General features: G+C 40.2%; 1 protein-coding gene across 6 annotated transcripts; it reads right to left on the bottom strand.

The window, feature by feature from the left end:
- Positions 1–996: 996 nt before the first annotated feature.
- On the bottom strand, positions 997–18,189 carry Cep15 (centrosomal protein 15). 6 transcript variants are annotated; one of them, XM_034497131.2, is made up of 5 exons: positions 18,113–18,189; positions 16,820–16,900; positions 15,042–15,165; positions 5,407–5,481; positions 997–1,856 (listed from the first exon to the last, which is right to left on the bottom strand). In XM_034497131.2, the coding sequence occupies exons 2-5, from the start codon at positions 16,870–16,872 to the stop codon at positions 1,725–1,727; spliced, it is 384 nt and encodes a 127-aa protein (XP_034353022.1). In that variant the 5' UTR covers positions 16,873–16,900; positions 18,113–18,189; the 3' UTR covers positions 997–1,724. The 6 variants fall into 6 exon arrangements, with proteins under 6 accessions (XP_034353022.1, XP_034353021.1, XP_034353023.1 ...); XM_034497130.2 differs by having other exon boundaries at positions 16,820–16,903; positions 18,034–18,157; XM_034497132.2 differs by having other exon boundaries at positions 16,820–16,903; positions 17,472–18,116.
- Positions 18,190–18,413: the final 224 nt, after the last annotated feature.

The following is an 18,413-nucleotide window of genomic DNA, read 5'->3' as shown; positions in this document are numbered from 1 at the left end:
AAAGAGAAATAAGTTTCACGTTGCTTCATTCACCTTTTTATGTGTATATGCTGGGAGACTGGATGTTTAAAAAAAAAAAAAAAAAAAAAAAAAAAAACCTTCCTCATGTTCCTTTCTACATCTAAATCTGTTTACTGATTTGGAGCTGCTAAGAAACCTGCATTTTCCTGCTAAATCAACTGGATGGCTCGAGCCCAAACTGTAATGTAACAGAAAAAATTATCAATTTGTTTTCGTGACAGTCTTGAGAATGTATAAAATTGTTCTGGCCGCTAAGTCAGTGTTCCACTTCCTCCTCTCTGCCTCATCTCTTAAGGATGCCTTCAGCTTGTAAGCCGATACTTTTTATAGCTATATAGCAGCTCTAATATTTTGTGACATTTTGTATTGTGACACTATAGATGAAATTGTCATCGGACTGACACCCTGTGCTGTTTATTCCTTAATTACAACTGTTAACACTGCAGAGAAGTGTGCTAATCTGCCAGCACATATTATGAAAACAATGTTATTGTTACCCACACCAACACCCACTCAACAGGACATTTCCAAGATGGCAGTGAACAGGGACGTGTTGCACAATGGATGCTTTACTAGTTTTTTGTTGTAGTGAAGGCTTATATGCGTTTTAACTTATTCTGTTGTCTTCTTTTAAAAATACAAATGACCTAAATTTTGGGGCTCATACCTGTAATCCCAGTATTCAGAGGCTAAAACAAGAGGATGGTTGTGACTTCAAGGCCAGCTTGGTCTACAGAGTGAGATTTTTATCTTAAAGGCAATACAAAAAATAAAAGAAGAAGAAGAAGAGGAGGAGGAGGAGGAGGAGGAGGAGGAACCTCCTTTACCACCATGAAACCACATTTGTGATTCAGAATAGTTCCCTGTGGTACAGTGCAGGCTCCTCTCCAGAAGCTGTCTCCACATTGAGGAAACCATGTTCTGTTTTCTTTCCAGTGCTCAGGCAGCCAGTAAGGAAAGCAAGAGACTCAAAGCTCTGCTGAGGGTTGTGACCCACAGTTTTCCAAGTTTATTTGTTTTAGTTTTAAGTATTAGAGATAACGTTAATAGAAAGGAGGGGGAGGGCGAGTTGACAGATAGCATCGAGGGAGGGGTATTTGTTTTCACAAGGTTGGTAGTCTTCAAATAAGCCTGTCAGAATTCAGTAGCCATTCCCAGCTCTCATAGATCTTTTTCAAAACCAACCCAAGCCTTCCCGAAACTGGCTACATATTGAATGCTTTATAAGTAAGGACTTGGAGAAGTCTGTCTGAGGCACATAACCCTGTGGATCCATTTGCTGATAACTAGTATTGAACAAGAGCAGCTAAGCATGATGGACTTTCACGTAAGCAAGCCAGCGCCTTGTTCCTGCTCCTGTTCCCATAGTGGATGATGGGAAACTACGACTTTAGGATACCAGCTGCCAACCTGTCTAGTTGAGAATGAGGGTTCGTGTTTTAAGCAAACACAACACTGATTTAATACCATCTTTAACAAACATTCTGCCTTACCACTAATTTTTAACACTTTTCTTGGCAAATCTATGACCACAGACCAAGGGTCTAGCCTGGGATTTTCAAGAGGACTCTCATACAGATGTTGCTGCCGAGGAAGCAATGAAACAATAGAAAATGATAACAAATAACACTTTTTCCCTAAGTTCTGTCATGACTTACATAGATTTATCAAATAGGGTTTTTTTTTGAGAGCATATGAATATGTTATGATTTTGCCTCGTTTTGAACGAATGGTGCCTCATTTTGATTTGCAGTCCCAATTGGATACAGCTCTCTTCCTAAGAGAAACGGTTCCCATTCAGGGACATGTTCTTCTACTGATGCCCAGTAACGAGTCTGAAAAAAACAAAACAAAACAAAGTAAGACACCATAGCAAACAGTTGAATTTGGCTCTTCACAATAGTCTAGATGTTTATTACTGTTAGTGCGTATGTATGCAAGTGTACACACTCTCACACACATATATGTTGAGTGCATTTCCTCTTCAGTATATTTTATGTTAATTCTAGGGGAAAAAACCTGGCTACTTACTAGAGTTAATTTTCAAATTTCTCAGCAAACCAGAGCCTGGCAGAATTAAGGTTTTAAATTTTACTGTGATTTTGCACGCCCTCTTGTGGCCAGCCTGGTGATTATTATCAGTACTGTCATTTATGGTACCTGTTATTAAATATTTTTGTTTACTATCCTACATTCCATAGCTGGGGTTATCCATAATAAAGTGATCACAGAAGATTATACATGATCAATTTCCTTAGAATTTACAGGAAAGGATGTGACCTAGACCCAAGACCAAGAATGTAATGACACATAAAGGGCTTATAAGTTGGCTCCTCAAGGTGTGTGGGGTGTTATATATCCACAGGTCTTTTAAAAGAATACTTTACGTGACAAATTGTCATTTTTCTTAAATTTATGTGCTTGTGTACAAATGTGATGTCCATGTGTGGTGTATGTGGTATATGTGCATGTGTGTGTGCACATATACCCATGGAAACAAGGATACTTCGAAGCCCCATCTACCACACTCTGCCTTATTCCTTTGAGATAGTACCTTTGATCCTGGAGTTAGCCTGGCAATGGCAGTCTCCTGTGTCTTGCTCCACAATGTGGGGGGTGGAGGTGGGGAGTGGGTAAGGCATACGGGCCACACCTGGCTCTATAAGTGGGTGCTGGGATCTAAACTCAGGTCTTCATGCTTAATCAGCAAGTGCTCTTACCTGCTGAGTCAGCTCTCCGGCTCTTTAGACTTTCATAATGAGAACATAACTAGTGTAGTGTACCCATTTGATGGAAATAGCTTACAAATTGAAATGTTGTATATGTCTGACCATTGTGGCCTACAGGCTGCCAAAATCCCTGCACTGTTTGAAGGAGCTTTGATGGGCTTGGGGTGACCTCTAAAGAGGCCAAAGTTTGCATCATGGACTGGCATTTTCCATTGGATGAACATAATCAGAATTTGGGGGAGGGTAACTCAGTGCTGAGTCAGATAGCACTTGGAACACAGACTTTTTCACTCTGAGCATGACAAAGGTACAGTGGTTCTGCTGTTTGAAGATGGCGTGAGAGACGAAATATCTATACATCTGTGCATGTGGTCTAAGAAACAGCTTGACATACTTAAGATAAAGGTTCCCCTGCTGTGCCAGAGTAGCTCAGAATTCTATCCAAGGCCAGAGAAGGGGAGGGGGGGCTGTGCCATTCACGGCTGAATTAACCACTATTGTGTTGGCCCTGTATTTGCTTAAAATAAGGCATTGGTGAATTCAACAAAGGAAGACATACCCAATGCACAACTTGGAGCCAGAGTTTTTTCTGCATTTAATCACTGCTTTTTCTTGTTACCCTAAATGACACAGAAAATTGAGGGGCAGATTCTCAGCCTCAGACTTTGAGTCTATTCTTATCCCCGATTGGGCAAAAAGAAAAATTACATCTGAGAAAGCTCATTAGAAGTAGAAAGTGAAACTATTATCCATGTAGTAAATTCCCATCCACACAAACATATCCATATACCAAGTATGGCTCACTTTACCAATCATCTTCCAATCTGCTTTTGAAATCTGAGCTAATAAAATTGTTTGTATTGTGTGATAAACATGGGGGAAGACATTTTTTCTTCTTTATTTTATCTTTCATTTTTTTGTTCTCTCGCCATGTAGACTCGCAGCAGTCTCCTGTCTCAGCTTTCTACCATGTTACATTCTGATGTGGATTGCATCAGAATGGCTTTGGCCACAGCCTGGTCTAGGAAGGCCATGCTCTTCCTTACATTTCCAACAAGTGCTCCTTGGTTTGGCGCCCTGTCATGTGACAAGTCACAGCCTAGCACCTGTTCTGGTTTATTAGGCCAGTTGCTTCAATATGACAAGACAAGATGTTTTACAACATTTTGTTCCATGTTCCCTGAGCCCTGGTGAATGAATAGTGGTGTCCCACTCAGGATGCACATCTGTCCTCAGCACTCTGACCAGTTCTGCAGCTGCACTGACTGCTGCCCACTGCACAAAGAAGTTTCTCTGACCGAGGCTGACAGCAGTCAATGTCTAATAAGCATAAATATTTGGAAGGCAACTTGACAGCATGCCCATTAGGAAAATAACACTATTCTAAGGCCTATGACCTCCATAGTCATGGAGTTATGACCAGGATTCCAGTATCAAACAAGAAACTCCAGCCCATGGAGCAGGTCTGAATTCCAATGAGAAAGCAGTTACCCCATTAACAATTGTGATACTACTGTAGCAGGGGGCACGTCTTGCCTGTCGGGTTGGTAGTGGAACACATAGGGTTCAGGACTAGGTAAGACCACTGATGCCTTTTCTCTCCCAGAAGCCTACCTAGCACCTCCTGACACTATGAACCCTAAGCAGCAGGGAGGAAGTTTCCTGTCAGTTTGAAATTCACTTCTCAATATCTAGAAGCCAAGTGTATGGTGTCTTCAGCAATAGCATCATATCACGCACTTATTGTAGGAAACCAAGTATGATGCCAGTAGCAATGGTCTTTGTTGTCTCAGAGACTTTGCAGGCTTCTTGACCAATAACTCATAGGAAGCATCCAGTTTTTATTTCAAAGCTCATGCCTTCTGGAAATGACACTGTCTACCTCTGCAAGGCAATTCTATCTAGAAGAAGAGGCCAAAAAAATGTCAAAGCCAGAGGGTGGCTGAGTGCTTGAAATGCTGTCTTCTGGACAGGACATGGCTATCACAGTCATGAGCAGGTAGTTGCTGTGGTTACCTACACAGGATCAAGGCAGCCAACACCCCATCAGAGAGGGGAGCTATTGCTGGTGGCTAACTGCTGGGGGATGGAGATTCATTCTTTGTTGAGGAGGTGGTAACTAGTAGGTTTGCCATGCTCCAGTGAATCCCGCGCATCCATGCACATAGGGCAGCTCTAACTGGACTTAGTAGGTTATTTTAAAGGGGGTGTAGGGGATAGAGATAGTGATGATCTGTATTCCAACAGAGAAGTAGGATGCTGACTGGTTAAGACACTTGCCACTGCACCTGACTAACAGAATCTACATAATGGAAGGAGAGAAAGAACTCTTGCATATAGTCTCCCGACCTCCACATATGTACCACAGCATGTGTGTATGCATGGCACTTGCACATGAAGATGTGCTGTGCACATAAACACAAACTGGATGTAGATTTTTAAAAATTATCAATTCCAATTAGATACTTTTTCATCAAAATATCTCTTAATTGCTAAAAACATATAAAACACTATACTGTGGACATAAAAATATGAACCAATCCTTTATTGCTTATTTTATTGACTAAAACCAGGTCAATATAGCTGGGAAGCCCTTGTTTAACTTGCAGGGAACTTACAGTTGTTTACTATTGTTAGAGTTAACTTAGGGTCTTACCTCAAGAGAAAGCATCGCAGGCTGTGAGTGTTGGGTAAGTTTGCTCTGAAAAGTCTTCTCTGCATCATCTATGTCCTGTAACAGACACCAGCATCTTAAAACTGAAGTGTATTTATATGTAATTTAAATGGACTTGGAGTACAGACACCTACACCCCCAGTGTCTGTACTCCAAGTCTCTCACCTCAGCCCTTTCCTGGATATAGTGAGTTTGGGCTGTAATGGAGGGGTACAGAGGTAGAGGCCCTTATTATAAATCAATTAATCTACTTCTACCATGAGTGCAGGGTTTCTCATTTAACATGTGAACACTGGTGGTACTTCTATGTTCTACATTTCACTTCGAATAACTGGTAAATGACAGTAATTAGTTTGAAAATCAAAAACAAAAACCTTTCCTTTAAAAATGCTCAGAGTTGGGTGTGGGGAGACACTCCCATAATTCCAGAATTTGGGAGGCTGTGTCAGAAGGGTTGAGTTCAAGGCCAGTCTATACTACATAAGGAGATTCTTGATACAGAAATAAGTACAGCAAAAAAAAAAAAAATGATCAGAGCAATAACTCTATCAGCCTTAAGGTCTGAAAACAGGCAAAGTGTAACAATAATGAATCACTGAGATGCAAATTAGACACTCAGACTCACACTGTAGTGAAGAGTTTGGGCTCTACAGATGATGTGCCTCGTATAGAGATGGCACATATTTTATCAATATCCCATTTAAAATGTTATACCATACAAACATTTTACATCGTTATGGCTCTTTAATGAGTTATCTTGCTACTTTGTAACAGGAGCTTTTAAAAACATTCTACTACACATGTCTAACCTTTTGACACTTTGAAACATCTACCAAGGTCATGTTTGAGAACTACATGATCAAGTTACACTCCTTCCCATTTCATAATGGTTTAAGTAAAAGTTGGCAATTTGGCCTTTGGCTGTATCATAGCTATCCTTGACCCTGTGCAACCCTCAGGCTGTGTGGTAAAAGCACCTACAGGTCTTTAGGACTGGATTTTCATGTTAATTTAAATGGGAAATGTCATTGCTAATGGGAAGTGTTATTGCTAGGCAGTACACTGCTTAGTGGATGGTATTTACCTATGGGACACGTCATTGCTAGGCAGTACATAGCTTGGTAGATGATATTCACCAATGGGAAGTGTCATTGCTAGGCAGTACATCACTCAGTAGATGGCATTCAAGAACCACCCAAATTTGCAGTTTAATTTCCAGATAAGCATATTTTCTTCTATGGTTATACAAACAGCAGCACAATTAAGCTTAACCTGGTATAATTTTTCCTTCCCTACACACCTTAAACACATACACAGAAATGTGGGGTTCTGCATGTTGTTACAGAAACATTTGAGTCTAGCTAAGAAATGCTCTCCACACTAGCAGCACTGCTGTCTAGAGCACACTTTTGTCTTAAGTTCACAGAGGTCTGGGTGCAAGGCTTGGCACATTCTGCGTCTCCTCTGAGCTTAGTGAATTGCTAGCACAAAGTTCTCTTGATCCATGCACATGCATCGGAGCAATCTAAGTAGAGGGCTGTTGGACAGACGGCGAGAAATGAAGAGGGCGTGGGAGTGGGGTGTGAAGAAGCCAATGCTGAACAGGAGAAAAAAGATAGCAGATGGTAGCGGCGGGAGCAAGGGATGGGTGTGAAATGTAAAAAGGAAAAACAGGAAATTCCCTAAAGGGACTCCCCAAAGTTGCACAACCATTAATGCACCTGCTGTCTAGGGGAAGGTGATTTGAAGGAAAAATACACAATTCAGGGATATAAAAACTGATGTTAGCATGCCTGTCCCCTACCAGAAGTTTACAGCTAAGATGCATGTTAAAGATACATGCTGATGCCATGACAGATACAGAGGTATGGCTATTCTGTGATTGTTTTATTGAGATTTTACAAGGTTTGTAAAAGTTATAGTTTATTGTTAGTAATCCAGCAAACAAAACACAGAATAATTGTAGCCTCAGATCTGCCAGGACTCTAAGAACAGGTCCACTGGTGCTGTCAGGAGAAGATCTGGTTGACACTTACTTTTGATATTATCAGGATTTTTCTTGAAGACAGAAAATAAGGACACTTTATATCTCACAAAGAAGTAGATGTACAAACAAAAGAACAGACACCATTGGAGGCAGATACTGCATCTACCCACACCACTGCATCACTGAACGTTTCCTTAGCACTTAGGTGACCTCTCCTTCTCTTCAGCTGGGTTGGTTTTCTTCCTTTACTTCTAAGTATAGCTTTCTTAAGATGTGTGACATCTGTCTTCCCATGTTTACTCTCTTCTTTCGTGACTGCCTCTTACCAGCTTCAAGCACTACTGTAGAGAAGGACCAGACTTCCACCTTGCCTTTTCCAGATCTACCGGGTAAAGCCCCTCATTGAGTGGGCTGCATGGGGCTGGTGTCTGAGCAGCCAGGTGCTTTTGCTGCACTCCCATCTTCATGTGACCTCACTCCTTGCTAGCATGACCACAAAGCTAGACTGTCCTTTTTGGATGCCTTCCATTGTCTCTGCTTCAGACCCAGTGCCGAAGTCAGATTACTGATACATGGTATACATGTCTCTTTTATGTGCACTTAAATAGTCACTAAAAGGATAACCACAATTGCAAAGTTTCTTGGGCAAACTCAGAAACTTAAAAAGAAACAAAACAAAAACCAATGCTGAAGATGGAAAGAAGGAAAAGTCCAGAGCAGAGAGCAGGAGCAAGCTGGAATTCTTTGCCTGTAAATTGTCACTCTGTCTTACAGATCTGCAACTAGACCCTTCAAAGTCTGAGCAGTGCCAGGTTTTGGTATGGCTTGATATGACAGAGCTGTCTGATATCCATGGGAGCTTCCCCTTTTCTGAGGAGAGGCAGAGAAGTGGTTCGGGGAAGGGGTAGAGGACTGGGAGGACATGAGGTAGGAGAAACTGTGGCCAGGTTGTAGAATACATAAATTCATTAAAAAAAAAAAAAAAAAAAAAAAAAAAAAAAAAAAAAAAAAAAAAAAAAAAAAAAAAAAGACTGAGCAGTTAGAGAACATGAAAAAGCAAACATTGGAATTTGGCAACAAGCAAAACAGATGTACTGTATTGGCAGCCCACAACCATTAGTTGGTCTTTGAACATAGTACTGACTGAACTTCTCTGGTAGGACAAGCCCTGGAAACAAAGAGTCCTACTACAAAGCACTTCTGGTGGTCACAATGGTGGCAATAGTGATGTCTGTATCACAGGACAGTCACTGCAACAGTTGTCCTTATCTTGGGTTTTGATATCCAGTTTCAGATTGCATGGTTGGCAGTGGACTGTTGCAGATAGCAAACTGAAAGTTGGGGACTAGAGGTGCATCTCCATAGTACAGAGTGTGCTAGCAAAGCATGCATGGGCCTTGATATCAATTTTCAGCTTGGACATATACATCAGAAAAAGCAACTAATAAGTTTTAAATTGTGCATCATTCTGAGTGGCATAGTAAGATTTCATGACTTCCCCTCTGTTCACCTTGGGTTGCATACCATCTCTGTCAGTATGCACACAGTATGTCAGTACACTACATTGGTCACTTGCCAGTTGTCTGGGTTGTTCCATCAGCCTTTGAAGTATCATAGGGCTGTGTCTAAGTGACCCTTGTATGATATGGCAAGTATGTGGTCACTAGCCTCACTTTCAGGCCATCACAGAGGCACATGTTTACACCACACGAATGGGGAGTACAATACAGCCCCTGAAACTATAGCACCCAGTTTTGATTAGAATATAACCATCATACTTTATTGTTGCTAATGCTTTTCTGTGCCTTATAAATTAAGCCTCATTACAAGTGTGTAAGTATGAGTGAACATTGTACATATTCATGGTTCCGGATGTCTGGTGGGATGTCTTGGGGCCTAAGCCTCACAGATTAGGAAGATTACTGCATACAGGTATGTGGTGTTGGGGAGCTCTTTGAGGACCAAACATTTGGGTTTGTTTTCCAAAAAGCATTTCAATCTGTGGCTCAGGCTTGCCTCAAACACAGAAGTCCTGCTTCACCTCCCAAGATTACAGGTGTGAGCTGTCATGCTCAGTTCAGAACGAGGTTTCTGGCATAAGGGGAGGGGGAATTAGAGGTACAAAATCAATGGTTTTAAGTTAAAAACCTTGCAATACTTTAACTAAATTGGAATTACTGATAGGAGTTCTTGTTGTATCTTATCTCAAAAAGGAAAATCAAAGAAGTTGCAATAAATAGTCCCAGTGCCCAGATTGAGAGCTCTAAATATATTTCCTGCCAAAAGGAGCCGGAGCTCCTTGAAGCAATGACCAATTCCAAGTCTGGATGGCAGATACAGGGAGCCTGCAAGAACCCATCAGGTCAGAAAGAGAGAAAACTGTCAGAGATTGTTACTATATGGCATTGGCATCTGGGGATGACTTGGAGAGCCTTCCATTTGGTAAGAATGGCCTAATCTAAGTATAAGGACTAAAGTCACAAAGAACTGAAACACTTCAAATCTCAGATAAATTCAAAGCAAAGCAATGTCTCACAAGTCACTGTGGAGGGATGGTGGGAAACTGGCTTGTTTTAAAAACTCAGTGCAGGGACTGAAGACATGACTCAGTGGCTTGGTTCCCAAATCAGGTATTTTACAAGGGCCTGAAACTCCAGCTCCAGGGGATCAGATGCCCCCTTTCAGCCTCCATGGGCACCTGCACTCCTATGCATAACATAACTAAAAACAAATCTTTACAAAATAACTAAATACAGGGCAGGAATTGTGGCTTAGTAGTCACCTAACATGTACAAGGGCTTAGATTTGATACCGAGCTCTGAAAAACAAAAACAACTAAATTCACGAAAGTAATCAAGCATTCAGTATACTGTTTCCGCTATTAACTACACATAAGTCGGTAACTGACATAGAGCCGATTTTCTTTAAACAAATAAAAATCAGAAGTCAAATGAGAAGGAATAAAGTAACGAACACAAGTTTGACTTTTTTTCTTTCTGAACGTCAGTATTGCTGTGCTACGTTGCGCTAGCCTAAACTTGCTTCATTGATGAGACTGGCTTGAAACTTGTACCAAGCCCCTACGGGTGCCTCTGTGTGCTTGGCCTATCGTCTTTAGAATATTTCTAGTCAGTGATCACCAACACTGGTGTGCTCTTACTCATCAAACTCAAACTTGGTGGCATTTCTCGATTTCCAGTCTTAATACTCTTACCCAGTAACCTAACCTAGCAGGGCTTGAAGTACAGCAGTTGTTAGTTACAACGCTTAATTTTTATACTTAAATATATAAATACAATCCCAAATTTGAATGCTAGAGAGAAAAAATATTTTTAAAGCAAACATTTACAATATCTTATAATCATTTCAAAAATTAACTTACTCTCATGTTGGATTTTATGATTCTGAGGATCTAGCCCAGGCCTTGTGCATGTAGGTTCAGCTGCTTCTTTTGTCTTTATTAAAAGTAGTTTGTACATGTCGTTGGCCATTCAGGTGACAGTTTGCTAAGTTCCTGCTCAACTACTAACTGCTCCATGATGACTTCTAGGCTGTTCTCAGTAGGGACACCCATTCTAATTCTGACTGTAATGCCTTCCTATCCTATCTTTCCCTGCAGGGCTTGTACAGTTTCCCTGTGAGACGCTGCAACCACAGAAAGGCCTTGCTGTGTGAGGCTGAGTTTTCTGGGAGGGGAGCAGGGAGAGATTACACTCCCCTAACTGCACACCAATGATGATTGTTGTTAAGGCTGATACTCTATTTGATACTAATAGGGAAAAGACACTCAGTCAGCATTTTTAAAGTGCACGATCTTTTATGACAATTATTGACTAAAATTTGACTCAGAATTGTCTTGCTTGAGAGTCAATTAATTTACTAAGAGGTCAAATATTTCATGGGATTAGTCTTTTCCTTGTGTCTTCTTTTTAAAAAATTTCCTGCATTGGATACCGCTTTTTGAAAAATAATTTTAAACTAATGGATATTGCACATGTCACTACATTCTCTTTGTACCCATCCGTTTCCTCTGCACTCCCTCTCTTCCCTTTTGCCGGTCCCCTTCCACCTGTCTCACTTCTGTTTTCATCTTACCTATTCATGCTAGTTTGTCTTTCACAAATGACTTCATAGAAACGTTATCACATTCACAGCAAATTTTGTTAGGATCAAAATACATGTATAAACAACTTTGTGATGAGTGACTATGGGGAAAGAAGAGTCTACGTGGTGAGAATGAGGGAAGGCAGGTCAAGTTCACTTTTATCTATTTTTAAACCTTTGTGAAACATTTAATGTTAAAATAATTTTTAACCTTTCGATTAATGTAATAGACATGCTATTTAGTGTCTCTCCCATAAGCTATGCCTTGTGGCACAGGCCTGTAATCATAGCTTCTCAGGAGCTCGAGGCAGGAGGATTATTGTTTGTACATTCATTTCCTATCAAGGCAACCAAGTAAGTTGAACATTCTGGGAAACTCAGCCCTTACTTCAAAAGGAAAAGCAGGCCCGTGGAATGGCTCGTGGGCAAGCATGCTTGAGGACTGGCTGTGGAATGGCTTGTGGTAAGTGTGCTTGAGGATTGGCTGAGACCCTGAGTCAATCTCTAGAACCCACATGGCAGACAGAGAAAAATCTCTTCCACAAATTATCCTCTAACCCTCACAAAAATCTGCAGCACCCTCTTCCCCAATGTATCAATCAAAAGTAAAATAAGGTCTGGGGATGTAGTTCAGCAGTGGAATACTTGCTTAGGGTTTAATCCAACTCTCCCAGACCCCTCCTCTACACATGCAATACCTCTCTTGGGAAACAGAAAGTAGTTCTCTGGTAGAGGGTGCGTTTAGCATAAACGAGGGCCTGGGTCTATTCTCTAGCACCCTATCTCCCCAGAAAATATCCCTCAACACAAAATTCTAAAAGATTCAAATTCTCTTTATCTTACTTTTACACAGTGATTTTAATATTAGTGCCATTAATGCTGCTTTGAAAGTTTTTTTAAAAACGAAAGCAACACGGGATTTTAAAATGCATAATTAAAGTGTATCAGACAAGGGCAGGGAAGAGATCATGCCTAGCAACAGTCGCCATGCCTGCCATGCAGTAAGTGCTCAATAAATGAGCAGGATATTATGAAGACAGGCATGTTGTCCTTTCAGTTTCTTTTCACCATAACAGTCTGCAAATCCCAGCACACTAAACTTTTTTTGCAGCTATGGAGTTCCAGGCATTCCCTTCTTTACATGCTGATGTTCCTGAATTTATGATGGACTAGTTGGATTGTACTTACTATACCCAATCTATAGAATTCTATAAAATGTAAAACTGAATGTTACATATATATGTATATATATGTAAATATATATTACATACAACTTTATATAAAACTGAATTTTATATAAAATATAAAAGAAAATATAAGGAGACTGGGTTGATGGCTATCTTTTAGCGTCTAGTCTTATATCTATTAAAGAATAGGTTCTCTATTCATTTTAAAAAATTAATTCTTATGTGTATATGTGTGTTTCTGAGTGTATGATTGTGCACTATGTGTGTTCAAGAACCCTATGGGGTCAAAAAAGGTGTCAGATCCCCTCAGTCTGGACTTATGGATGGTGGTGAGCAAGCATGTGGGAACTGAGGATTGAACTTGGTCCCCTGGAAGAGCAGCCTGTGCTCCTAACCACTGAGCCTTCTCTCCAGCCTATTTCCCTGTTCTTGCATCATCTAGGAAGAAAACCTATCTTTCTTAAATGTGTGTGTGTGTGTGTGTGTGTGTGTGTGTGTGTGTGTGTAGCAGGAAACTTAGAGATCACATATCAATTGCATGCAGGAAGCAAGAAGTACACACTTGGAAGCGAGGCCAGGCTATAAACTCTTGACGTCCACCCCAGTGACATACTTCCTCCAGCAAAGCTAGACCTCCTAAAGGTTCTATACTCTCCCCAAACAGCACCACTAACTGGACACCAAGTGTTCAAACACGTAAACCTATGGGGAACATTTTTTTATTCAAACTATTACAGTCTCTGAACAAACACAACTTTGTGTCTTGTGAATTTTCAAGCTAGTTAGTTCATAATACCACTAATATCTACAAGGCCACTCGTCTTTTTGTTCTTGACTGTTTTTTTTTTTTTTTTTTTTTTTTTTTTTTTTTTTTTTTTACTTAAGAATCCAGTAGAATGTTTTGATTATTTAAATACAGGTGAGATTTGGCTTCACCTCAGAGGTTTCTCTACTACTAATTTTACATTAGTTCTGTGTCATTAATTATGTCTAATATTCAGAATAAAGAAATTATACCAAAATCATAAATTCATGCAAGATGTTTTGAGAAGGTGTGGAAAATCTCTATCCAAAAAAAGCCCTCAAGCACATTTTCACTCTTAATCCCATAGTCTCTATTCTACTCCGTGTAATTTAGTATCTGCTCACACAGAGTATCAGTCTTTGGTAATAAGGTGCTCAGTCTGACGCCCTTTAATCTGCAGCCTCCCTGAAGAAAGAACTTCGATGTAGCCTTACTCTGTTATCTCCACTTTCAGCTCCAGGCATGCATCAGATGCCTGCTCATTAAAGGGAAAACCCTTGAAACCCAAACAGCACACCACTTGCTCCAGGTAGTAGCAATCAAGTCTTCCAATTTAGTTTCTCTAACTTTTCACAGCAATTTCCAGAGTATCCTATATATTTCCATTTAAAAATAAATATTGTTAACACCATTGGGCAAGTAAGACATATGGCAATATAGAATGCTTTGGTAGCACTATGGCTGTGACTTAAATTACTGTGGATCAAACTGCCAGAAGCTGAGAAGATAACTGAATTTTCCTCTCCCTTTATCCTGTAGTGAGGATAGAAGATAGCTGTATCATGCCTATCGATGAAAATATTTAACAATAAAAACTGAAAACACTGCTTTATAACTTAAATAATATAGTCTTACTACCAAATGTTTTAGTCATAGGATCTCTTGGAAGCTTGAATGGAAGCAAACTCTAGGGTTTTAATTATGGATGAAGCCACACAATTCTGGAAGCATAGTATAGCAAGCAGCCAAAAATGTTACACATATGATTTTATTCCAAATGGGCACATTGGCCAAATGGTGAGGCCCTATGCAGTCATACACTTTGACCACCTACTCCATAACCACCCAAAGGAGTCTGGGAAATGAGCTCTCACACAATGAATTCTCTGTGTTTACTGTGGAATTAGTTGGGCAAAATCAAATGGTTCACATTTTTCTGCCGTTTAGTATTTGAGTTGGGTCTAAACATATCACACACGTCTTTGCCCATCCTTCCTTGAAAGGAAAGAGTATGAAAATCGTAAGGATACACTTTCTGCTGCTTCTTGCACAAAGGTGACCTTAATATTCTTCCTGTCGTCATTGATTTTTTGGTTGACAGAAAAAAATTTAGCTTATGTAAACTTCACTTTTTTTTTCACTTTCAAAAAGCAAAAATCCATATGCTATTTGCCTAACTAACATGGGCTTGAAAAGACATTGGCTCATTAATTCTGCTAGTTACTAAAAACAAACGATGTGAGTCAAAATTGTGAGATGCATGTAGATACCTTAGGACAGGGGAAAACATCTACTCCCAAGTCACGGGAATTACCTGCAAGAGCTGGAGGTTCCTTCGAGAAGCAGTCTCAGCGGCTTGGAGGAGAGATGCCCTTTCTGTGTTTTGATCTCCAAATTTATTTTTCATTTTCTGAAGCAACACTAATCTTTGTGATACTCTGGGAAAAAAAGTGAAGATTATACAAAGAGGAAATTTTGGAAAGCAAACATTTTATTGCTTGACCAATATATAACAACATTTCTTTCTTAATTGCATCTCACCTCAACAATGACCTGTTATTGAAAGCCAATTATTATATCAACTAATGATAAAATGAAGAGAGTAGAGAGTTTACTGTGTCTTAAGTCAATCTGGGTAAAATTATTTTTGTTTTCATTACCATATACTTCCCAAAAGCCGTAAGTATATGCCTGTTTTTTAGCCACTGTGGTCTTCTGAAATTATTGCAGAGTGTTGAAGATATGTAATTTTTGGTGAAAATGCAAACTGTAATACATATCTCCTTGTACACATAGTTATATATACCTCCCCACACATATACATTGCTATAACTTGCTATAGGAAACCTTCTGCTTAACACTTCAGTACCCCTGAATCTCATGTTACACATTTAGAATTGTGCTAAACTTCCATATGTTTGAAGAAGCAATAAAAATATTTTTTATCTCTTTTTCCAAGAGAAAGATGATGGTTTGATATATGACTGAGAAGCAGTATATATGTATGCATGCTTACAAGGTAAACCAGTGTTTGAAGAGAGAAGAAAAGCTATGAGTAAATTCTTTAACTATTTCATTATATATAACACACTTGAACATTTTTTTGTTCATTTTTAGAAGGTTTTAGGTTCCTTAAATGATAAGAATTATGTACAACAATGAAAAATAATGAAAAATATATGTGGTGTACAGAAAACAATATAATTAAATAAAATAATAAATACTATGATAAATAACTGTTTTATACAAATGTCTTGAATGTAGAATTAAAAAGGTCAATGAACAGTTGTTTTGTTTTTATGAAAATAGTGACCAACAGAAGGCCAAAGAGAAATATCTGGTAATTAAACAATAGGAGAATCTGAGAGCCCACAGATAGATGAAGATTAATATTAACTATAAGATCATGGCTACCGATACAATATGCTGGATTATGTGCAAAGTGATTTAAGACAATGGCATTAGAACATTCAAGCAAGTGCAAGGCCCATGACTATACAGGTCACACTCTATGAGCATAAAGCCAGCTTATGGATAAGAAATTTCAAGAAGTCTACTAAAAGCCAAGCTTGGAGCTGGAGCTATGGCTCAGAAGTTCATACATACATGTGCATGCATGTGCATGCACACTTGCGATTATATAATTGAACGTATTTAATAAAGGTTTAAAACGTTTATTTTAAAAAAAGAGCCGAGCAAGGTGGTAACTATCTGTACTTCAAGCATTTAGGAGACAGACACAGAAAGATAAGGGATTCAAGCTCAGTTTTGGTTGTGTAGAAAGTTCAAGACCAGTTTGGGTTACATGAGACCCTGTCTTAGAACCCCTGCTACCACAAAGTTTCTATTCAATACATTGTGAACCTTAGGGTAAAGGAAGGGAACATTTTGACATTAATATGTAAAAATAGATATATGGATGCTTAGAACATAATTGTGCCTTTTACTCTCATTCTTGAGACAATGAAACTATCTACAATACCATCTCCTGTCAGAAAATGACACTTTCACATCTTTTAGTCTTCCTATGCATGTCTCACTAATAAAGCCAGCATACACTTCATATTTGGAGTATCTTTTTCAAAAACTTACATTTCCTCATGTCTTTTAGAAAGGTGAATTTCTTGAGTAAACAAGGAAGTCATCTTTAATCAAAGCTGGGCTATAAGTTTTCTGCTAAATAATAAAAACATTTGGTTATCTTCCCCTGTGTGTTCAGCTATGCAATCTGATTTTAGTACTGAAACAACATATTGTCTCAAAAGTGAAAACTGACAATTTCAGGTGTAATGTGAAAGAATGCACTCAAACACATTTTTATTGATGATTTTTTTCTCCGCCCCCACCCCGCATTTGCCAGATTCACTCAAAACACCATGGATTGGGTGAACTCAAGATGCTTCATATTTTCTACCTCCGACCAAGCTCTAATCTTAAACAGAATTTCAAGAAATAAACAGCTGGTACTAAGACTAATGGATATTTAATGTTAACAGACAGAAAGAAAAAAAAGACTATAAAAATTCAACACAGGAATATCATCCCTTATGCATGTACACACACACACACACACACACACACACACACACACACATAGACAGAAAGGCAAACAAGAATGAGAACCAACTGGGAACTCATGGTCTTGCCTTCAGCGGAAGATTGCCCAGTTCTACCATGACCCTTCCATACAAGGGGAGTATTTTTTCATGGATAACTTAAGAAAATCTCAATGAAGTCCTCTCACCGTATCCTAGCAGGAAAGCACTCTCGTTTGGAGAGTTTCTATGGCGCCCTACACTAGGCGTAGCCTCCTCTTGGCTAAAGAACTTGCACCAGTATAGATGGTGGTCTAAAGAAGTGCTCTGAAAGCCCTCGGCTGAAAAGCACACAACGGAGACAAACAGAACACAGATGTTCCATGAAGGAGGCTCTCCTAAACTTTCTGAAAGGAAACGCTCGTCCCTGAATGGCTCAGGGTCGGATGCCCACAGGAAGCCTGAGCTCTGGATCAGCACACTGCACAGGGGCCTGCCAGGCTCCTTCTCCCCGCAGGGCAGCCTCCAACCCTGAGGACAGCCGCCCGTCTCACGCCCAGCTTCCTCGCCTTCCTCCCAGCGAGTTTTGCAGCCGAGAAGAGCTGCGTCCAGGCGGCCCTGGAAAGTCACTCCTGCTGACTCTCTTCCTCTCCTTCGGGGGCACTTAAAAACAAACAAAACCCTCTGCCTTTTGAAGTGTGGAAGCGCCCATCGGCCAGCCCAATCCCCGCCTTTCGTCCCCGAAAAACTCTTAAAAACCTTCCTCATCACCTGGCTCTCCCCTCATTAGCTCCCTCCACATAAACCCTCTGGCCTCAGGGGCCACGGGCTGTGACCACACTGCGCCCACCTCTGAGCTCTTCCGGGAGCGCGCCATGGACTACGCCTGCGCAAGACCTGGGCGTGGTCAGGCAGCCATCTTTGCGTACTTTACGCTCCTGACGTCAGTCAGAATCCCAAATACAGTGGTTGGGCTCGGGCTCCGACTTGTTCTCGGGTGTCTCAGAGAGCATGAGACTATGGAAGATACCCAAAAGGGGCCTTAGAAACCTGGAGGAAAATCTGGTGATAGCTCAAGCTTTTAAAAAAGTGGGCTCTGGCCGGGCGGTGGTGGCACATGCCTTTAATCCCAGCACTTGGGAGGCAGAGGC

Source organism: Arvicanthis niloticus, chromosome 3 (genome assembly GCF_011762505.2).
Source record: "Arvicanthis niloticus isolate mArvNil1 chromosome 3, mArvNil1.pat.X, whole genome shotgun sequence".
In the NCBI taxonomy this organism is placed as follows: domain Eukaryota; kingdom Metazoa; phylum Chordata; class Mammalia; order Rodentia; family Muridae; genus Arvicanthis; species Arvicanthis niloticus.
This window is presented reverse-complemented; position numbering and strand designations above follow the sequence as displayed.

What these genes read in the sequence shown, in the direction of transcription:
- Cep15 (XM_034497131.2), bottom strand. Translation starts at nt 16,872, where the DNA reads ATGACTTCCTTGTTTACTCAAGAAATTCACCTTTCTAAAAGACATGAG. An exon ending in TCTAAAAGACATGAGGAAAT is followed by an intron (nt 15,166 to 16,819) that starts GTAAGTTTTTGA and finishes TTTTTTTCCCAG; the next exon opens with AGTATCACAAAGATTAGTGT. An exon ending in CTGCGATGCTTTCTCTTGAG is followed by an intron (nt 1,857 to 5,406) that starts GTAAGACCCTAA and finishes TGTTTTTTTCAG; the next exon opens with ACTCGTTACTGGGCATCAGT.